Consider the following 16,515-nt stretch of genomic DNA (forward strand, 5'->3'; position numbering starts at 1 on the left):
TCGGACTGAATTACATAGTTAATGAAATAAATAGATAATCGGCAGAAGTAAAAGAAATTGCATATAAACGGAATGAATTACAAATCAGAATAAATGAAAGTAATTACATATAATCGGACTGAATTACATAGTTACTAATAAAATTACATAATTACGTGAATAAATTACATTTACTTACGGGATTGAATAACAAATAATGTGAATATTTTACAGAAATTAATGAAATAATTCGTCTTTGCCTTTATGCTTGATGAATATAGGTGTTCATACCTCCAGAAACTTGGTGATTACGGAAAATACGTAACAATTAATGTCAAATCCCCGAGAACCACTATCATGAAAATTTTCAATTTTTAGAATAATTTGTCTGTATTAAAGGTGATTATTAAATTATATTTCTTTTTTCGGGATGTAAAGTTTTTTATGTATGCAAATTTTATTTACAATAGTATATTACATTATTTCCTCTTAAACCATTGCATGTAAACACGTATTTGAAACAAGTATAAACATTAATTATGTAGATCGCTAATTTAGACCAACTAAATAATTACAATAGAAATGCAAAAAAAAAAAATACATCCAAAAACATTAATACCGGTCCAAATACATACCCATGCAATTTTGCACGGGTTTAAAACTAGTTTTTTTGTAAACCATACGGTGCAAACTGCAAACAGTATATTTTTCAGTTTAGCCATACAAAAATTCTCAATTAAGACAGATATATCTTCATTCTTATTTCATTCTTATTTAAGACGGACGTATCTTCTTAAGTTTGGGACGAGTCAAGTACCAAAGTTAAGAGAAAAAAAAAGTTTCTAGGGGTTAGCAAAACAGTTGTCCTATTTAGCCAAGTAGGATAGTATTTGATCTGTTTTATTCTTAAAACGGATATACTCATATCAATACTATATATTAATTCCAGAAACCAAGGGACTTCAAAGTAATTAAAGAAAGTGATACAAATTAATTATATTATATAGTTTTAAATCACTAGCACCGTGTGATGGACCCGATTAAGGGATCTCAATGCAAATATTATATAGTTTTGGTTAAAATTAAATTATATAGAAGTTTGCTTGGTAATTTTCCTAAACATTTGTAAGAGGCTAAAACATGGACAATTTCCTTAAAATAAAATAATTAATTAAGATGGTCAATTTCCTTCTTAAAATAAAATAATTAATTAAGATGATCAATTTCAAGGAGAGACTAAAAGAAAGAAGATGCTTGATAATTTTCCTAAATATTTATAGAAGACTAGAAGATGGTCAATTTTCTTAAAATTAAATAATTAATTAGTATAAACATGCACACTTATGGTAATAATTATTAATATTATAAAATTATATATTAAATTTAAAATCTATGCAATTTTATTAAACTTTATAGTTTATTAGATGTATAGAGATGTTAATTATTTAACATACAAAAATATAATATAAGTAGGTTATAAATAATTCAAGTTAGATTCCATAATACATAATATTGCATAATTCTTTCGATTTGATTTAATGCATATATTCAATATATTTATATAAATATATAATCCTCTTAAAATTGCATGCCTAAGTAGTAAAAGTAATTTAACCAAATGTGTTTGGTGTGGTGGTTGCTCACCTCATCCCTTAACCATGAGGTCAGGGGTTCGATCCCTGCCCATGGGAATGGAGCAAACTCTTTGGCCAGCCGTTTACCTTTTCGTGAGAGCACGCGCGACGAGGGGATTATACACTGTTGTCGACGGTGGACACCCCGGTTTACACCAAAAAAAAAAGTAGTAAAAGTAATTTCGTCAGCAAAGAAATTAATTATAGTAACATTGGATATAGTTATATGATAATAATCACTCATTTGAATAGTTAAAGTAACAATATTATCAGCGAGATTAGTGAAAGTGGTAGAAACAACAATGAGAGTAGTGAAATAATCAATATTAACGCGACAATAGTGAAAGTAACAATAATTACGACGGGAGTAGTGAAATTATCAATATTAATGCGGCAGTAATGACAGTAACAATAATTACGGCGGGAGTAGTGAAAGTAACACTGATTACGGGCAAGTAGTGAAATGTTATTACTATTGTTTCATTAATAAGAGTAAAATATTAATAGGGGGAGTAGTGAATTTGTCTCAAAGATATTAATGATAAATTTAAGGGTTATGCAACTTTACGTAATTTTATTTAATGAAAAAAAAAATTAATGGTAAGTAGAGGTAGCCCGGACGAAGCCGGGCACCAATACTAGTACCGTCTTAAAGTGAGATCAATTGCAATCAATATTACACTTATGAGAGAGGGTCTTGCTCTTTCTTAAACTTGGCAAAACTAACTCAAATTGAGGATCCGAAATCCGAATTAACAGCCTATTAACCGTTGTCATTAAAGTACTTGATAAACAACCCGAATATATCCGGACTTACTAAAAAAAATAGACATGCATTTTGAAATTAAAAGAGGCAAAATAAATATCATTTGAACCATTCTCAACTACTCTGAATTTATGAACACAAATTGATTGATCTATGAAAACATTATTTCACCCCAAATATTCTCCATATTGGACTCATTCTCTTGTCTCCAACTCAAACTCAAACTCAACCTCCTCTCACCTTTCCTAATCATCACTCATCCACTAGTTCCCTACTCTCCCCTCATAAAATGAATCACACCATTTTAATTTAGCCCCAACAACATCTGTTACCTAAAACAATGGGAATTAATAAAAAATTCCTCAAACTAAAAACCTCACTTTTCCGAACCTCATCCAAACCTCCACCTCATCAACCACCACCCCAACCTCCTACCGAATATATATGCCCGCTTTGCCAAACCTTAATCACCGAACCTGTCGTCATAGCTTCGGGTCACACCTTCGACCGCACGTGCGCCCTGCTATGTCAAGCCTCCAATTTCACCCCGAATCTACCTGACGGCACGTGCCCTGATTTCTCCGCCGTTATTCCTAATTTAGCCTTACAGACCGCCATCCCAAAATGGTGCGCAAATAACGGCGTCGTTTTCCCCAAAACGAAGAGTTTCGCGGATGTTACGGAGAAGGTGAGATTGTCCAACGGCTCGTCCGCTAATTCCGAGTTGACTCGGAAAGTGAACCGGTTCGACTCGACGAGTTCGGACGAGTCGGTTATTGTTGTGGCGAGTCCACTCAGCATGATACCGTACGTGACTCGGCCGGAATCCTGGAATTCTTCGTCGTCGGAATTACGATTTTCCGACGACGTCTTAAATCCTAACGCTATCGTTTTCGACAACGATTGCGATGAAACGTATATCGCGAAATTCAATAGTCATGATCCGTACGAACAAGAGCAGAGCGCGATTACTCTTCGAAAAAACACGAGAAACGACGAAATTGCGAGAGTAAAGTTATGTACGACGCCATTGTTACGCGCGATGCGACAATTGTTGATTTCGAGCTACGAGAAAGTTCAAGTGAACGCCATTGCTGCGTTAGTAAACTTATCACTGGAAAATCAAAACAAAATCAAGATCGTACGGTCAGGAATTGTTCCGACGATCATTGATTTGTTGAAAGTAAGATTATCGGAGACGCAACATCACGCTGTTGGCGTAATCTTCTCACTTTCTCTAGAAAAGAAGAATCGAACGGCAATCGGAGTTTTAGGAGCTTTACCGCCATTGTTACACTGCTTAATCCGGTCGGACTCGCAGCGAACTCGGAGTGACTCAGCGTTAGCATTGTACAACCTCGCATTCGATTACAACAACCGAGTCAAACTCGTGAAACTCGGCGCGGTTCCGGCTTTGCTCGCGGTGATGCGCGCGTCGGATGATGTGATGGCAGGGAGAGTTTTGCTTGTGTTGTGTATGATTGCGACGAGTACCGCGGGGAAGACGGCGATGATTGACGCGAATGCGGTGGAGGAATTGGTAGCGGTGTTGCGACGAGGGGAGGTGTGTTCGGAGTCGACGAGGGAGAATTGTGTGGCGGCGTTGTATACGTTGAGTTGTGGTAGTTTGAGATTTAGGGTGGTGGCGAAGGAGGCGAAGGCGGATGAGGTGTTGAGGATGGTGGAAGAGACGGGGAGCGAGCGGGCGAAGGAGAAAGCGAGGAGGATATTGGTTGTGTTGAAGGGAAGGCGGGCGAGTTTGGTTGAGGAGAATGATGAGGTTGATTGGGCTGCGATTCTTGACTCAGTTGGGGCTTAATGCCACTTGAGGACGGGTTGGGTTTAGCTGATGGTTGAGACTCAGTCGATGGTTTAATCTATTCATATTGTATAATTGTAAATTATTTTGGGAGCTAATTTGATATTTAATTCATTAAACATTGAAAAAAAAATTGTGGTAAATGAGGTAGGTGAAACCTGTAAACAATTTAAAGATAATACTTTAAGTTTAATTAAAAACTAGTATTGGTGCCCGGCTTTGCCCGGGCTACCTTTACTTAACATTATTTTTTTTTTCATTAAATAAAATTACTTAAAGTTGCATAACCCATAAATTTATCATTAATATATTTTTTTATGGCATATCCTGAAATTACGATTAAATAAATTTTGAAACAAATTCACTACTCCCGCTATTAATATTTTACTCTTATTAATGGAACAATAGTAATAACATTTCACTACTTGCCCGTAATCATTATTACTTTCACTACTCCCGCCGTATTTATTATTCATCGCACTCTTGTCGCGTTAATTTTGATAATTCCACTACCCCGGCCGTAATAATTGTTACTTTTACTATTGTCGCATTAATATTGATTATTTCACTACTCCCGTTGTTTCTACCACTTTCACTAATCTCGCTGATAATATTATTACTTTTACTATTCAAATGAGTGATTATATATTTATATAAATATATTACATATATGCATTAAATCAAATCGAAAGAATCGTGCAATATTATATATTATGGAATCTAACTTGAATTATTTATAACCTACTTATATTATATTTTTGTACTTATTTTAAGAAAATTGACCATCTTAATTAATTATTTTATTTTAAGGAAATTGACCATCTTAATCAATTATTTTATTTTAAGGAAATTGACCATGTTTAGGAAAATTACCAAGCTTCTATATAATTTAATTTTAACCCAAACTATATAATATTTGCATTGAGATCCCTTAATCGGGTGCATCACACGGTGCTAGTGATTTAAAACTATATAGTATAATTAATTTGTATAACTTCCTTTAATTACATTGAAGTCCCTTGGTTTCTGGAATTAATATATAGTATTGATTGATTGATGGTACTGAAATAAAGTTTCATAAGAGTAATACCGTATAGTCAGGGGCGGACGCAGGAATTTGGGATAAGGGGGGCACAAATTTTTCTTAAACAAATCGTCTTCCATTTTATAAGGCACTTTTTGTATATTATAATTTTTTTTTGTATAAAGTAATAAAAAAAAAGTAAAAAATTAATGAGTTATTAGTACATCAAATTTCTATTTTTTTACAAAACGTAATTCATAGCACTGAAAAAAAGCTCTTTTAAGATATATTAAATTTTTTCCATATGGAACATTAAACACTAGTGACTCAATGGTTGGAACATTAACATAATACAATCGAGGTCGAAGGTTCAAATCTTGTTAAGAAGAATTTTTTACAAAGAAAACAATGCCTTAAAAATTATATAGCAAAAAGCCCTTGCCAGAATCGAACCAGTTGCCGACAGCTACTCTATGCATTAAACCAATTGTGCCACAAAATTAGTATGACTATATTGTACACCTAAAACTAAATATGCTAAATTTCATGGTGGGCACGTGTCCACCCAGCCCCCCTAGATCCGCCCTTGCGTATAGTGTTCAATAATGTAATTTGGGAAGAAAATTTGGTGTGGTCTTTGGAGTTACATGTTTCTCCCCGTTTAATATATTGATGTTATTCTTTTTTTAGAAGTATTTTAATAAAATGCAAAGAAAGTAAAAGGAGTAATTCAATGATATTCTCTTTGTATTAGTGAATATATAATCATAATAATAAATGATAATTATGTGGGTGTGAAAATGGATTAAGAGAGTTGACCGGATTGAGTCATTGAGTGCAAGTGAACATGTGAAAGTTGTTGAATGAGTGTTGTGAGTAAAGTGTAGGGCTGCTGACAATCCGACATGGTGCGTTACTAGAAGAAGAAGAATTATTGAAAGTTGACGACATTGATTGTCATTTGTCTCTGTGTACTTTGCTTGTTCTTGCTTATTCTCATTGTTGCAAGAATCCAATTGCATAGCCTCCAATGTATTGGCCTACCTTAATTTGTGAATATGGTAAAAACAGCCTATGATCTTGATCGATTTGTGAGATGTGAAGATTACATAGATATTCGTGTCGATGAAATTAGTAAAAATATCGATTTAGAAAGACGGGAAAACTTGGGTGAATGTTCAACTTAGCATAACATCAGCAAACATAACTTTGAACATGGTTGAAAATCGATTTTAAGATTCAAAGTACTTCTATATTAGTGTGAACCCTATACTGAATTACATATTCATAGGCTCTTCGTTACAGCTTTACATGCTCGGTGTGTTTATTTCATTTCTATACGTTTGTTTAATATATATGAGAAGTATATTAATCCAACATATGAAAATGAAATGAACTCTTAAATTATGTAATTATTGAAACAGGACAAAAACTAATGGACGGGGAGTAAATGACAAGAAATAATGCTTAATATCTTAGGGTCACTTTCTGACCAATTACATCCATGAACAGAATTATGAACTTAGAAAATCTAGTCTTTTGCATAATTTGTTGACAATTCTAGTCTTCTTTAAATCACATTTTATATATACACAACTTCTCTGATTTGTTACGAAGTCATTATCACCTTTTTACTCAATCAATATTCAATAGAAGAAACTACTACTCCGTATGTTTTTGAAATTAATTGTCTTTTTTCGTCTTTAAATGCTTGCTAAAGCAAGAGCAATAAGGAGATTAGCATGCCGCACTTTATAGATTATAGATTATAAATTATTCTCGATATTGATTTAAAAGAGATTAAATTGCTCATCTTAACTCTTAAGCTTGTTTATGTGCCTAATAAGTTGGCTTTACCACTCACTTCCATAGTCTTTTCTTCTACGGCTAAAATACCTTAAAGGAAAAGTAAGAAGGGGATGGATGAGCACATTGTTTATTTATCGTCTAATAAGTTTCGGAGCTAGATTTGAAAAATCATGGAAGGCGAAAATATAAATTATTAGGTAAAGAACTAAAAGGAGATTAGAAAAGGCAGGAAAAAACTTCTAAAAATTTCACAATCTTTTTTTAGTCACAACCGACTATCCATAATAGCTCCTTCACCGTGTCACCTTGTTCACTCTGCCACTATGATCATGTTTTTTTCTTAGTGAAAAAAGCTTAGCGGAATTGAGCTGAAAGCAGTGGTGGAGTAGGGGCTAGCAGGGGCGGTCGCCTCCCTGGCGGAAAAAAGTTCTGAAGTTTTTAGTTAATTTTTTCGAAATTTTTTCGAGTATACCTTATGAAATTAGCCGTTTGCCCCCTAAGTTCAAATTCTGGCTCCGTCACTGCCTCACTGGCTGAAAGGGATTTGAGACGATACAAAAAATTAGACATGATAATTTGAATTAAAATATAGAGATAGAGTTGGAGTTATGTTTGTCCATTTAATTGTTGAATTGGTTGGTTTTCATGAAAAGAAAGAGTTTACTTAGCTTAGTTGCCTATTCGACCATTTGCACTTAATTATCGAGGTTAGACTTTTGCCTTTAATGATTTTTCTTATTATTAAATATTGTTGTCATTGTCGATAATATACCAGTTGAACGAACTGATGAGAAATTATGGCGAGGTCAATTTATAAAGTTGATCATTATTTATGTGAATTAAACATTAGTTAATTATAAATCCGCAGTTCAACTGCTATGGGGAAGGTTTTGAATGTTCAACGTCCTATATTTTTGACGTGGTACTATACGCACCTACGTTCCAACAACCTTAATCGTGGTTTATTTATTCATTAATACTTCATCTGTTTCGGTCAATTATTATCCTTTAGTTTTGACAAAAAAAAAAAACTAAGAAAAGAGGAGAGGCCATTACTAAATAATGATAATTGACCAAATTGAGTGTGAATAATCAAATTACTTATCAAGTTCATTTTTAAAATAGAAATGATAACAATTGAGTAAAACACCCCCAAAATAAAATAGGACAATAATTGAGCGTGACAGAGAGAGTAACAATTAACAATTATTCTTCTCAACTAATATGGTTCTGAATTTATATTTGATCACAGAATAATACCCAGCTATGGGTCGTGTACTCGTGTTATTTCTTGTCTGACTCGACTTGTGTATCGTGCATGCATGACAAACAACGAACTCAATAAGCATTTCAAATGTAATTAGACTTTTTGTAGGACGATTATATCAAATGTTATATATACCATGATTAATTAACTATTTTTCTTCGTACCAAAAAAAATTAACTTAATTTTCTCATTACAAAACCATGTACAAAATTGCATTCACTTAGGCGAATCACTCATCCCACTTAACCAACTAAGCTAATATCACATCTCGTACAAATAATAATGAATCCACTTTTCCCTAATGCTAGCACCTTTCCATTGCGTACAAAATCCATCAAGGTTTTGTATACTTAAAATCGCCAAAATAAAGTGTAAGACACCAAAGTTGATCATGTTTTTTAGATAAGGGATGTTTTAAAGCATTTCCACTCCCCGGCAATTGTTTAATTTTTCATCTTTTTGGGCTTTTCCTAACCCTAAAATTAGCTGTTTTACTGGATAAAGGTCCAACTAAAATACGTCGTCGTTTTATGTGCTCCATAATATAAAGACAACGAGACTACGACCCTTAAAATAAATCCTCTGATTCCATTAAAGAGTACGCTTTATCAAGGTAGCTTGTGCTTAACGTTATTATCTCTTCCATAGCTTTTTCAATCAATTTTGAAAGAAAACTGCGGCTTTAAAATTTGAAACTACTCCTGATGTTTGATCAATTAACATAAAACCGGAGAAATTACTACCCGCCTTTAAGATTCGGTTTAAAATCACATAACAAATACGTTTTCAGAGATCTCAAGTTCAAGACATCAGAATATTCTAGTGTTAAAACTTAAAACTTGCAAACTGAGATCTATACTGCCTTGGTGATTCTTCCTTGGCTCAAATCTTAAATCGACTGAAAAATACAAAGAAAGTCGATTTTTCCGTGGAAAAGTTGGTTTTAGGGTGCAGAGCTTGTGAGACGGTCTTACACAGGGATTTGCAAATTAAAACATCTTCTCATTACCTTAAATATTATATATCCATCTTAGCATAGGACCATCTTATACAAAACTTGTTCACGAGTAAAAGATAACAATGAAGGCTAATTGAAATTTTCAATTTTGTATCAATAGAGATCACAAATTTCACCAAAACATAAATCGAAATCTATGAAAAGAGAGAATAGCTTGTGAGATGGTCTTTAACTAGTACCATTAACTTCAGGCCTTCACCCTCATATATGACGGTAATCTTAATGGATTAGTAACTCCTTCCCCAATAAGTCCACTTCTTTGCAGGTTTCCCCGAAGCAAAGCAAACGGTTCCTGAAATCGACAAATGAATTCATGATCAATTCGTGTGACTAAATACTCGCACAGAAAGTTGTATAAGAGGGTCTTACATATAAGATCAACTACTTAACCATAGATACGCAAGGATTTATGTTGGATCTTATGTTAGAAACTGTCTCATACGGAGCATAAGATTCTCTGAACGTATAGATGGAAGAAACTTCGCTGTAGGTCTATCCCTTCTTGATGAAAAAAAAAAAAGATGGAAGAAACTTCGATTTTAATCAAACGATGTTATACTACCTCCATCCCATCATAATTGTTCCATTTGACTTTGGTTGTTATCCTTTGTCGACTTTGTTTTATCAAACAACAATTTCCATAAGTCGTTCTTTTAAGTTGCGATCTTTGCTAATTGTGAGAAAACATTGGTCAAAGTAGACATGGTTTGGTCATCAGTCATATATAACAAATAAGGATGATACTAGTCAAAGTGTTTTCCTTGTTTTTTTCATTAAATAGGACTATAGGGCTAATAGGAGTATATACCTTCCTCCATCTCCGGCTGGTCAAACGGGGTACATAGAGTCTTCGCTGCTCCCATTTCACCCTTAGTTCGTGCTTTTACATCTTTCTCAACTGCCTGAATATATGAATAATACCGATAATTAGCAATCAACCAAATCAAGTGTAGTTCATCACATCGAGCCAAGACTTCATCCCTGGAAAGACACATAGATGCCTACTACCACGCATGAACAAAGGACCAGAGCACAAAAAATAGCCATACGAGTTTCAGATGCCAAAATTTGGATATGACGGGAAAACGGAAAGTAAGGTACCTCTTCATCACACCAGGGAGCTAAGATTAATTTCTTGTGAGCTAAGGCATCGGCAAATTCCTCCCAGGTCTTAATTACTTGGATGCATGCATCTCTCTTTTGTTTAGCCACCTCAAACAAATTTTGTTGAATTTGATCCAGCACTTCTTTCACCTTATCCACCAAATCAGCCATGGGTATATCCACCTTGGCAGAGTTGTCACGTCGGACAACACGAACCTGTAAAACGGTTATTCTTGTAAGGCACAACGGCGTTTAGATAGAGAATATGTACTTCACTCCTAGTTTCCAATAAGCAAGCAATCCAGGTAAAAATTTGATACTACCATGCCAAGCCCATAACCCTCTTCAAAGTGACACGGACTCTCATATGAGTGGCACAGTCTCTCATGATAATAATCATAATATTATGATGAGAAGAACCGATGCAAGAATTAAAATGACTTAGTTACCTTTGAGTTAGATGGTTAATAAATACTCCGTATATGAGTGGAGTTAAAGATAATGGGTTGGTCTCACATTATCTTAGCATGACGGTCTTCCAAGTAACTTAGTTTAACACAAATTTCACTTAGAGAGTGATCCTCAAAAGGCAAATTGTAAAGCAGATTTAATTGACATACGGAGTATGTATCAAGTACCACTGACAATTGGGAGGTTGGCAACAAAAGAGATAAAACCAAGATACGACATACGAAGTAATATGTGTGGGAATGATATTATCGGCCACAGAAAAAACGAAAAATACCTGACTCTTAGCCAAATCCTTTGGGCCAATTTCAATTCTCAAAGGCACACCTCTCATCTCCCACTGGGAGTACTTCCAACCTGGAGAATAATTGTCCCGAAGATCTGCCTCGGCACGGAAACCAGCATCAATCAAAGTGTTGACTGTAGAAGTACAAGCATCGAAGATTCCTTGCATGTCTGCATCTTTAAAAGGAACAGGCACCACTATGATTTGCAATTCTGCGACTTTCGGGGGCAAGACCAATCCCTTGTCATCACCGTGTGTCATCACCATCACCCCTATCTGCATATTAATACATGAATATTAAGTTTCTACCAAACAAGTTTGTTGAAAGTCCTTGAGACTAATAATACAAATCATGTATGCATTTTAAATAAAGTACTGGCATGACAGATACATACACTACAAAAGTCGAATACATGGAATTTCCAACAAATTAGAATGCAAGTAACATTAAGTATTGGATGATAGCTATATAGAAGAATGGATTACCGTTCGAGTACTATATGCCCACGAGTTTCGCCAAACCATTGCCTTTTCTCCTTTTCGTTTTCAAAAGTTATATCAAACATCTTCGCGAAATTTTGACCCAAACAATGAGAAGTTGCACCTTGTACACCACGTCCAGTATGTGGAATAAAAGCCTAAAACACAAATAAAAGTTACAAGACGTAAATCATCAGGCAGCTAAAGTATATTACACAAAAAAGATAACACCCTAAATTGGGGCTTCAGTGCTGGCATAGAACATATACCTCGACACTAGTAGTATAGTAACCGCCGGCAAACTTTTCCAATTCACTTTTTTTGCCTTTCACAACAGGAACAGCCAAATAATCTTCATATACCTGCCTGTAGAGTTCCAATATTTGAAGAACCTGATGGAAGATTTTAACAAACCATAAGAATTCAAGAAAGAACCATTTTGCTCATCGTAAACCAATAACATTTCCTGATTAAGAGAAATCCATGGATGGCAAGGGAGAGAAGAAAAAAAAAAAAAAAAAAAAAAAAAAAAAGACAGACAATTTGACAGCATATATAGTTTGCTTTCCCTCTCCCTGGTGACCTGGTTGTATCTTTTTTTCCCATTCAACAACCAAATTTCCGAGGGAATGTCCTCACCTATTTATCTCTACAGGCTTCTCTTCTTCAAGACGGAGAACCATTAAAGCTAAATGGTGAAGCCAAAAATAATAATAACAAGCAACTGTTTATAAGTTAAGACAGTCTAATAAATTGTCATGGATCATGATGTGCATCATTGTTTGCACTTTGCACGTAACCAAACTTCTCGGGTATAGGGCTCACTACCTCCAAGTCTCCAACACCTACACAACCTTGTTTTTAAGCGAGTAGCAGGATAACTACTAACATAGACTCACTGAATGTGACATTGTCATACCTCAGCATCTGCCTCTGCCTGTGTTGCAAAAGCTGTATGACCCTCTTGCCAAAGAAATTCACGACTCCTATAAACACAAAATAAGCTTCAGTTACACAAACGATTTATCAATCACTATGCAATTGGTCATTCAGTCACACTAGTCATACAGAAACGCTTCCATTTTTAAATCTTGATTACATGCACTATCACAATAACAAGCGAAATGGATAATGTGCTCAAGCTAGTCGTGATAGGGACAAGCATAATGAACTTGCAAGATTCTTAGCCAGGTATAAGAGTCAAACATTTTACAAAAATGGCTTTTGTTTAACAACCTAAGGAAACCGCAAAGAGCTGAAAGCCTGCCATTCTGTCAACCTTACAACATTCATAGATGTAACAAGGTGCATCGTTTCTTGTGCAATACCAAATTGAGGAAACTCAAAAATAACGCATATCTTGGTAATTTTGGCAAACCTTGGCCCACCCTTCCTTTATCTATTACACTTCATAGCTTTGCAAACTTGGGATCGCTCTATCAGAAATCATCCCTTGTAAAGGCACACTACTCGATGTAAAATTAATGTTGTGTTATTTTAGTGATTCTCTCAAGAAATAATATCATAGCAGAAATAAAGAGAGGTAAAATAGAAATATGATTCCTGGTTTGCAATCTATAAGTTTCACAGCTACCTGATGAATGGAGTAGGATTGCTGAACTCCCAGCGGACAACATTACACCACTGGTTAAGTCTCAATGGCAGATCACGGTGTCCCCTAATCCACTTGGAGAAGTATGGGTACATGACAGTCTCGCTGGTGGGTCGTATGGCAATTGGAACTTCTAATTCAGATTTTCCACTCTTTGTAACCCATGCAACCTGATGCACAAGATTGAAATAAACATTTATGTGTCCATAAATCACAAGTTGGTGACATTGCATAAAGTCATTAGTTGCCCCAATCCAACCTTCCCAGAGACATCTGCTCTTATTATTGGATAACATTTATTTTTGAGTCTTCGTTATCAACTATATCAATAACCAATACTACTTCCATCAAACCCAAATGGGAACAATCAACTTGGAATAGAAGGGTAGGCAGTAAGACATAAGCAAAGAGTCTGATACACAGCCTTTGTGCATGATTTAAGGCTGAAACTTAGGTTCAGAATTCAGAAGCGAATCATTTAAGCAACCTCTAACGAGCTCCAAAATAAGAAATAAATCTCAAATTTACCAAGTACAGTTCAAAAGACACGACTTCTAGAATGCAAGACAAGATGGAAAAATGTGCATAATATTTGAGAGATGGCCTAATGGCTAGTCCAGAAAGAAACAATTAGCTAATGTAGAGCTGTTCAGAAGTGAGTTATTTTTTCACAAAGTAGGAGTTACATAATACTTACCTCAGGGGCAAACCCCTCGATGTGATCTTTTTCCTTCTCCAATACTCCAGGGGATACAAATAGTGGAAAATAGCAATTCTTTATCTTCATTTTCTTGATTTTGTCATCAAAAAAATCCTGCAATTTCAAAGTGTACAAAATTAATTAAGCACATTCACGAGTGCTTCACACACTAAAAGCAGAAAATTTAGATATTAGAAAAATAAAACAAAGGAAGGGGGCGAAATCCGATTAATACTTTTTATTTTAGAAGATAACTCAGCTGATTAAGGCACATTATAAAAATTCTAGCTATCTGCTTTCCAACTTGACCATCTCCAAAATGAAAGTTATGAAACTGAAGAAATTCGCAATAAAGCAGCTATAATGAACAAAAATAGTAGTGGTCTTAGTGTCTTACGGACAATATAGTCTAATAGACAGTCATACTCATTTCTGCAATTATTATAGTATTTTTGGGCGAGGAAAGAAACTTTTCTGTACAACACTTAAAAAATCGAACGGGATCACTAGCCAGCTTTCATGTTCACTATATAAACACAGGGAATCAAAGATTACGCATAATTCTCCAAAATAACATCAGATTAATGAATTTAACCTCTGCAAATTCAACCCTTATCTTCACATACAGAAACAAACAATTCCTACAACTCTGTAATTCATGCAATTATGATTGAAAAGAAAAGACAATACGCTTACTTTCAAAATGTCCCAAATAACCATTGTGGTTGGCCTTAAAATGTAGCATCCGGAAATGTCATAATACTCAATCATCTCACCATTCACAACAACCTACATTCCAATCAATACTCCAAACAGTTTAGAACCCTAAATTAGATCAAAGAAAAAGAACCCAACATAAGTAAACTCCATATTATCAGGGGCAGAACCAGGATGCGTAGTTAGGGGTCGAAATACTTCACGGGCACACATTAGTATTTAGTAATGCAATAAGGTAAACTCGATAAAAAATCAAAATGTTAACTACATATTTTAGTGGGCGACTGCCCCTTGCTCCTAGTTCCGCCACTGCTGCATTAGATTTATATTACCTCAGAGTACCACTCTCCAAAGTTCTCATCTTTCTTGAAAGATAAGCCTAACCCAGTTTCCTTCTTCACCTCCTTCTTCTTCCCACCTAGTAATTACATCAAAAAGATTGAATCTTTACAATGTGTAATTCATAATACACAGAAATTCTAATAATAAGATGACTAAAGATTGAATCTAATACTTACATGAATAAAGATTAAATCTTTTCAATGGGTAATTCACAACACAAATACAAATACTTGTCTAAGGCGGTTTTACACGAGTTTATTGTAAAACGGGTTTTCATAATACCTGCCTTTACCCACTAATAGGGTTGTATTTGAGTCCGTTTCACTATATTAGTGTGAAACCGCCTTAAGCAATACTAAAAATCCCCCAATACCAACAAATTCTAGTAATTGCATGAATAAAGTGTGAATTTTTTAACGGGTAATCTACAATACCAACAAAATCTACTGTTACAATGAATAATTAAACAGTCTTAAAGTAACATAAACTAACCAGACTTTGAAGTTGATTTGCCTTTGCCTTTGCCTTCATTGGTGCTTGCCATTAAAGAGAACAGTGAAAATCAGAAGTAGATTCGAAGGTTTTTAATGGAGTTTTGGGGTTTGAAGAGAGGGGCACAAGGGTTGCTTTGGTCAAACAAAGAATCCAGCAACTCTTAGCTTAAAAAATGTACGAGTAGGTTTCAGTTCGGACCTTCATATCCGTCCGAAATATAAAACCCGTTTGTCTTACCCGTCTATTTAACCCGTTTTATCTATTTAATCTGCATTTTCTAGGTATTCCGCTTTGTCTCTTATTTATAACCCGTTTTATAATTGTTTAAAACGAATATGTTTGTCTTTAGCAAGAATATTTTATGTTATCTTATCTTAATAAAAACAAGAACATTTAAAGGATTTTTGTGACGTCATCACAACAAGGTCTTTTTTTTAAAATTCTTGAAATGCGGGTCCCATAGAAAAAACTGCGGAATTAATTAGAAAATAACGTCTGTTTTGATGTTATTTGCGAAATTGTTTGGGACGTACTGATTTAATTATTCGGGACGTACTGATTTAATGATTGAGACGGAAATACATAATTAAATGGAATACCTCGTATATTACAATTTACAAGTACAAAAAAAATATTTTAATAAAAAATATTCAATTACAGCAATTTACATTACAATAAATAACCAACAAATTACAAATACAACTTACAAATATATACAAAAAGAAAACAAATTTTTACTACAGTTTTCTCAATAGTAACAAATTCAAATTTAAAAAATGCATTTGCAAAGAATATATATAATTTAAAAATAAAAAATGTCAATAATTAATGATTTAAATTTTTTAACAAATTAAATATACTACATAAAAAAAGGCAATTGTAAATAAAATACATAATATCATAATCAAAAATATCAATAATGAAATACAAATTAAATACTACATAAAAAAAGTCAATTGTAAATAAAATACATAATATTCTCTAAAAAATAAGTA

The 16,515-nt window shown here is 34.2% G+C and overlaps 2 protein-coding genes across 2 annotated transcripts; one reads left to right on the forward strand and one right to left on the reverse strand.

Moving 5' to 3' along the window:
- The first annotated feature begins 2,614 nt into the window (after nucleotides 1-2,614).
- On the forward strand, nucleotides 2,615-4,392 carry LOC141653116 (U-box domain-containing protein 38-like). Its single transcript, XM_074460768.1, has one exon. It carries the CDS (start codon nucleotides 2,720-2,722, stop codon nucleotides 4,196-4,198), a length of 1,479 nt encoding a protein of 492 aa, XP_074316869.1. The 5' UTR covers nucleotides 2,615-2,719; the 3' UTR covers nucleotides 4,199-4,392.
- Nucleotides 4,393-9,279: 4,887 nt separating this feature from the next.
- Nucleotides 9,280-15,680, reverse strand: LOC141653117 (proline--tRNA ligase, cytoplasmic-like). The gene is given in 13 exon segments (XM_074460769.1): nucleotides 9,280-9,608; nucleotides 10,125-10,218; nucleotides 10,418-10,636; nucleotides 11,166-11,450; nucleotides 11,661-11,710; nucleotides 11,713-11,812; nucleotides 11,924-12,046; nucleotides 12,574-12,640; nucleotides 13,249-13,436; nucleotides 13,964-14,080; nucleotides 14,663-14,755; nucleotides 15,016-15,101; nucleotides 15,518-15,680. Coding segments are annotated over 13 exon segments (1,539 nt in total). The 5' UTR covers nucleotides 15,570-15,680; the 3' UTR covers nucleotides 9,280-9,543.
- Nucleotides 15,681-16,515: the final 835 nt, after the last annotated feature.

The sequence above is a fragment of the Silene latifolia genome, chromosome 4, assembly GCF_048544455.1.
Source record: "Silene latifolia isolate original U9 population chromosome 4, ASM4854445v1, whole genome shotgun sequence".
Taxonomy (NCBI): Eukaryota; Viridiplantae; Streptophyta; class Magnoliopsida; order Caryophyllales; family Caryophyllaceae; genus Silene; species Silene latifolia.

Bases quoted from the DNA above. Each gene is read 5' to 3' on its own strand.
- LOC141653116 (XM_074460768.1), top strand. From the start codon at position 2,720: ATGGGAATTAATAAAAAATTCCTCAAACTAAAAACCTCACTTTTCCGA.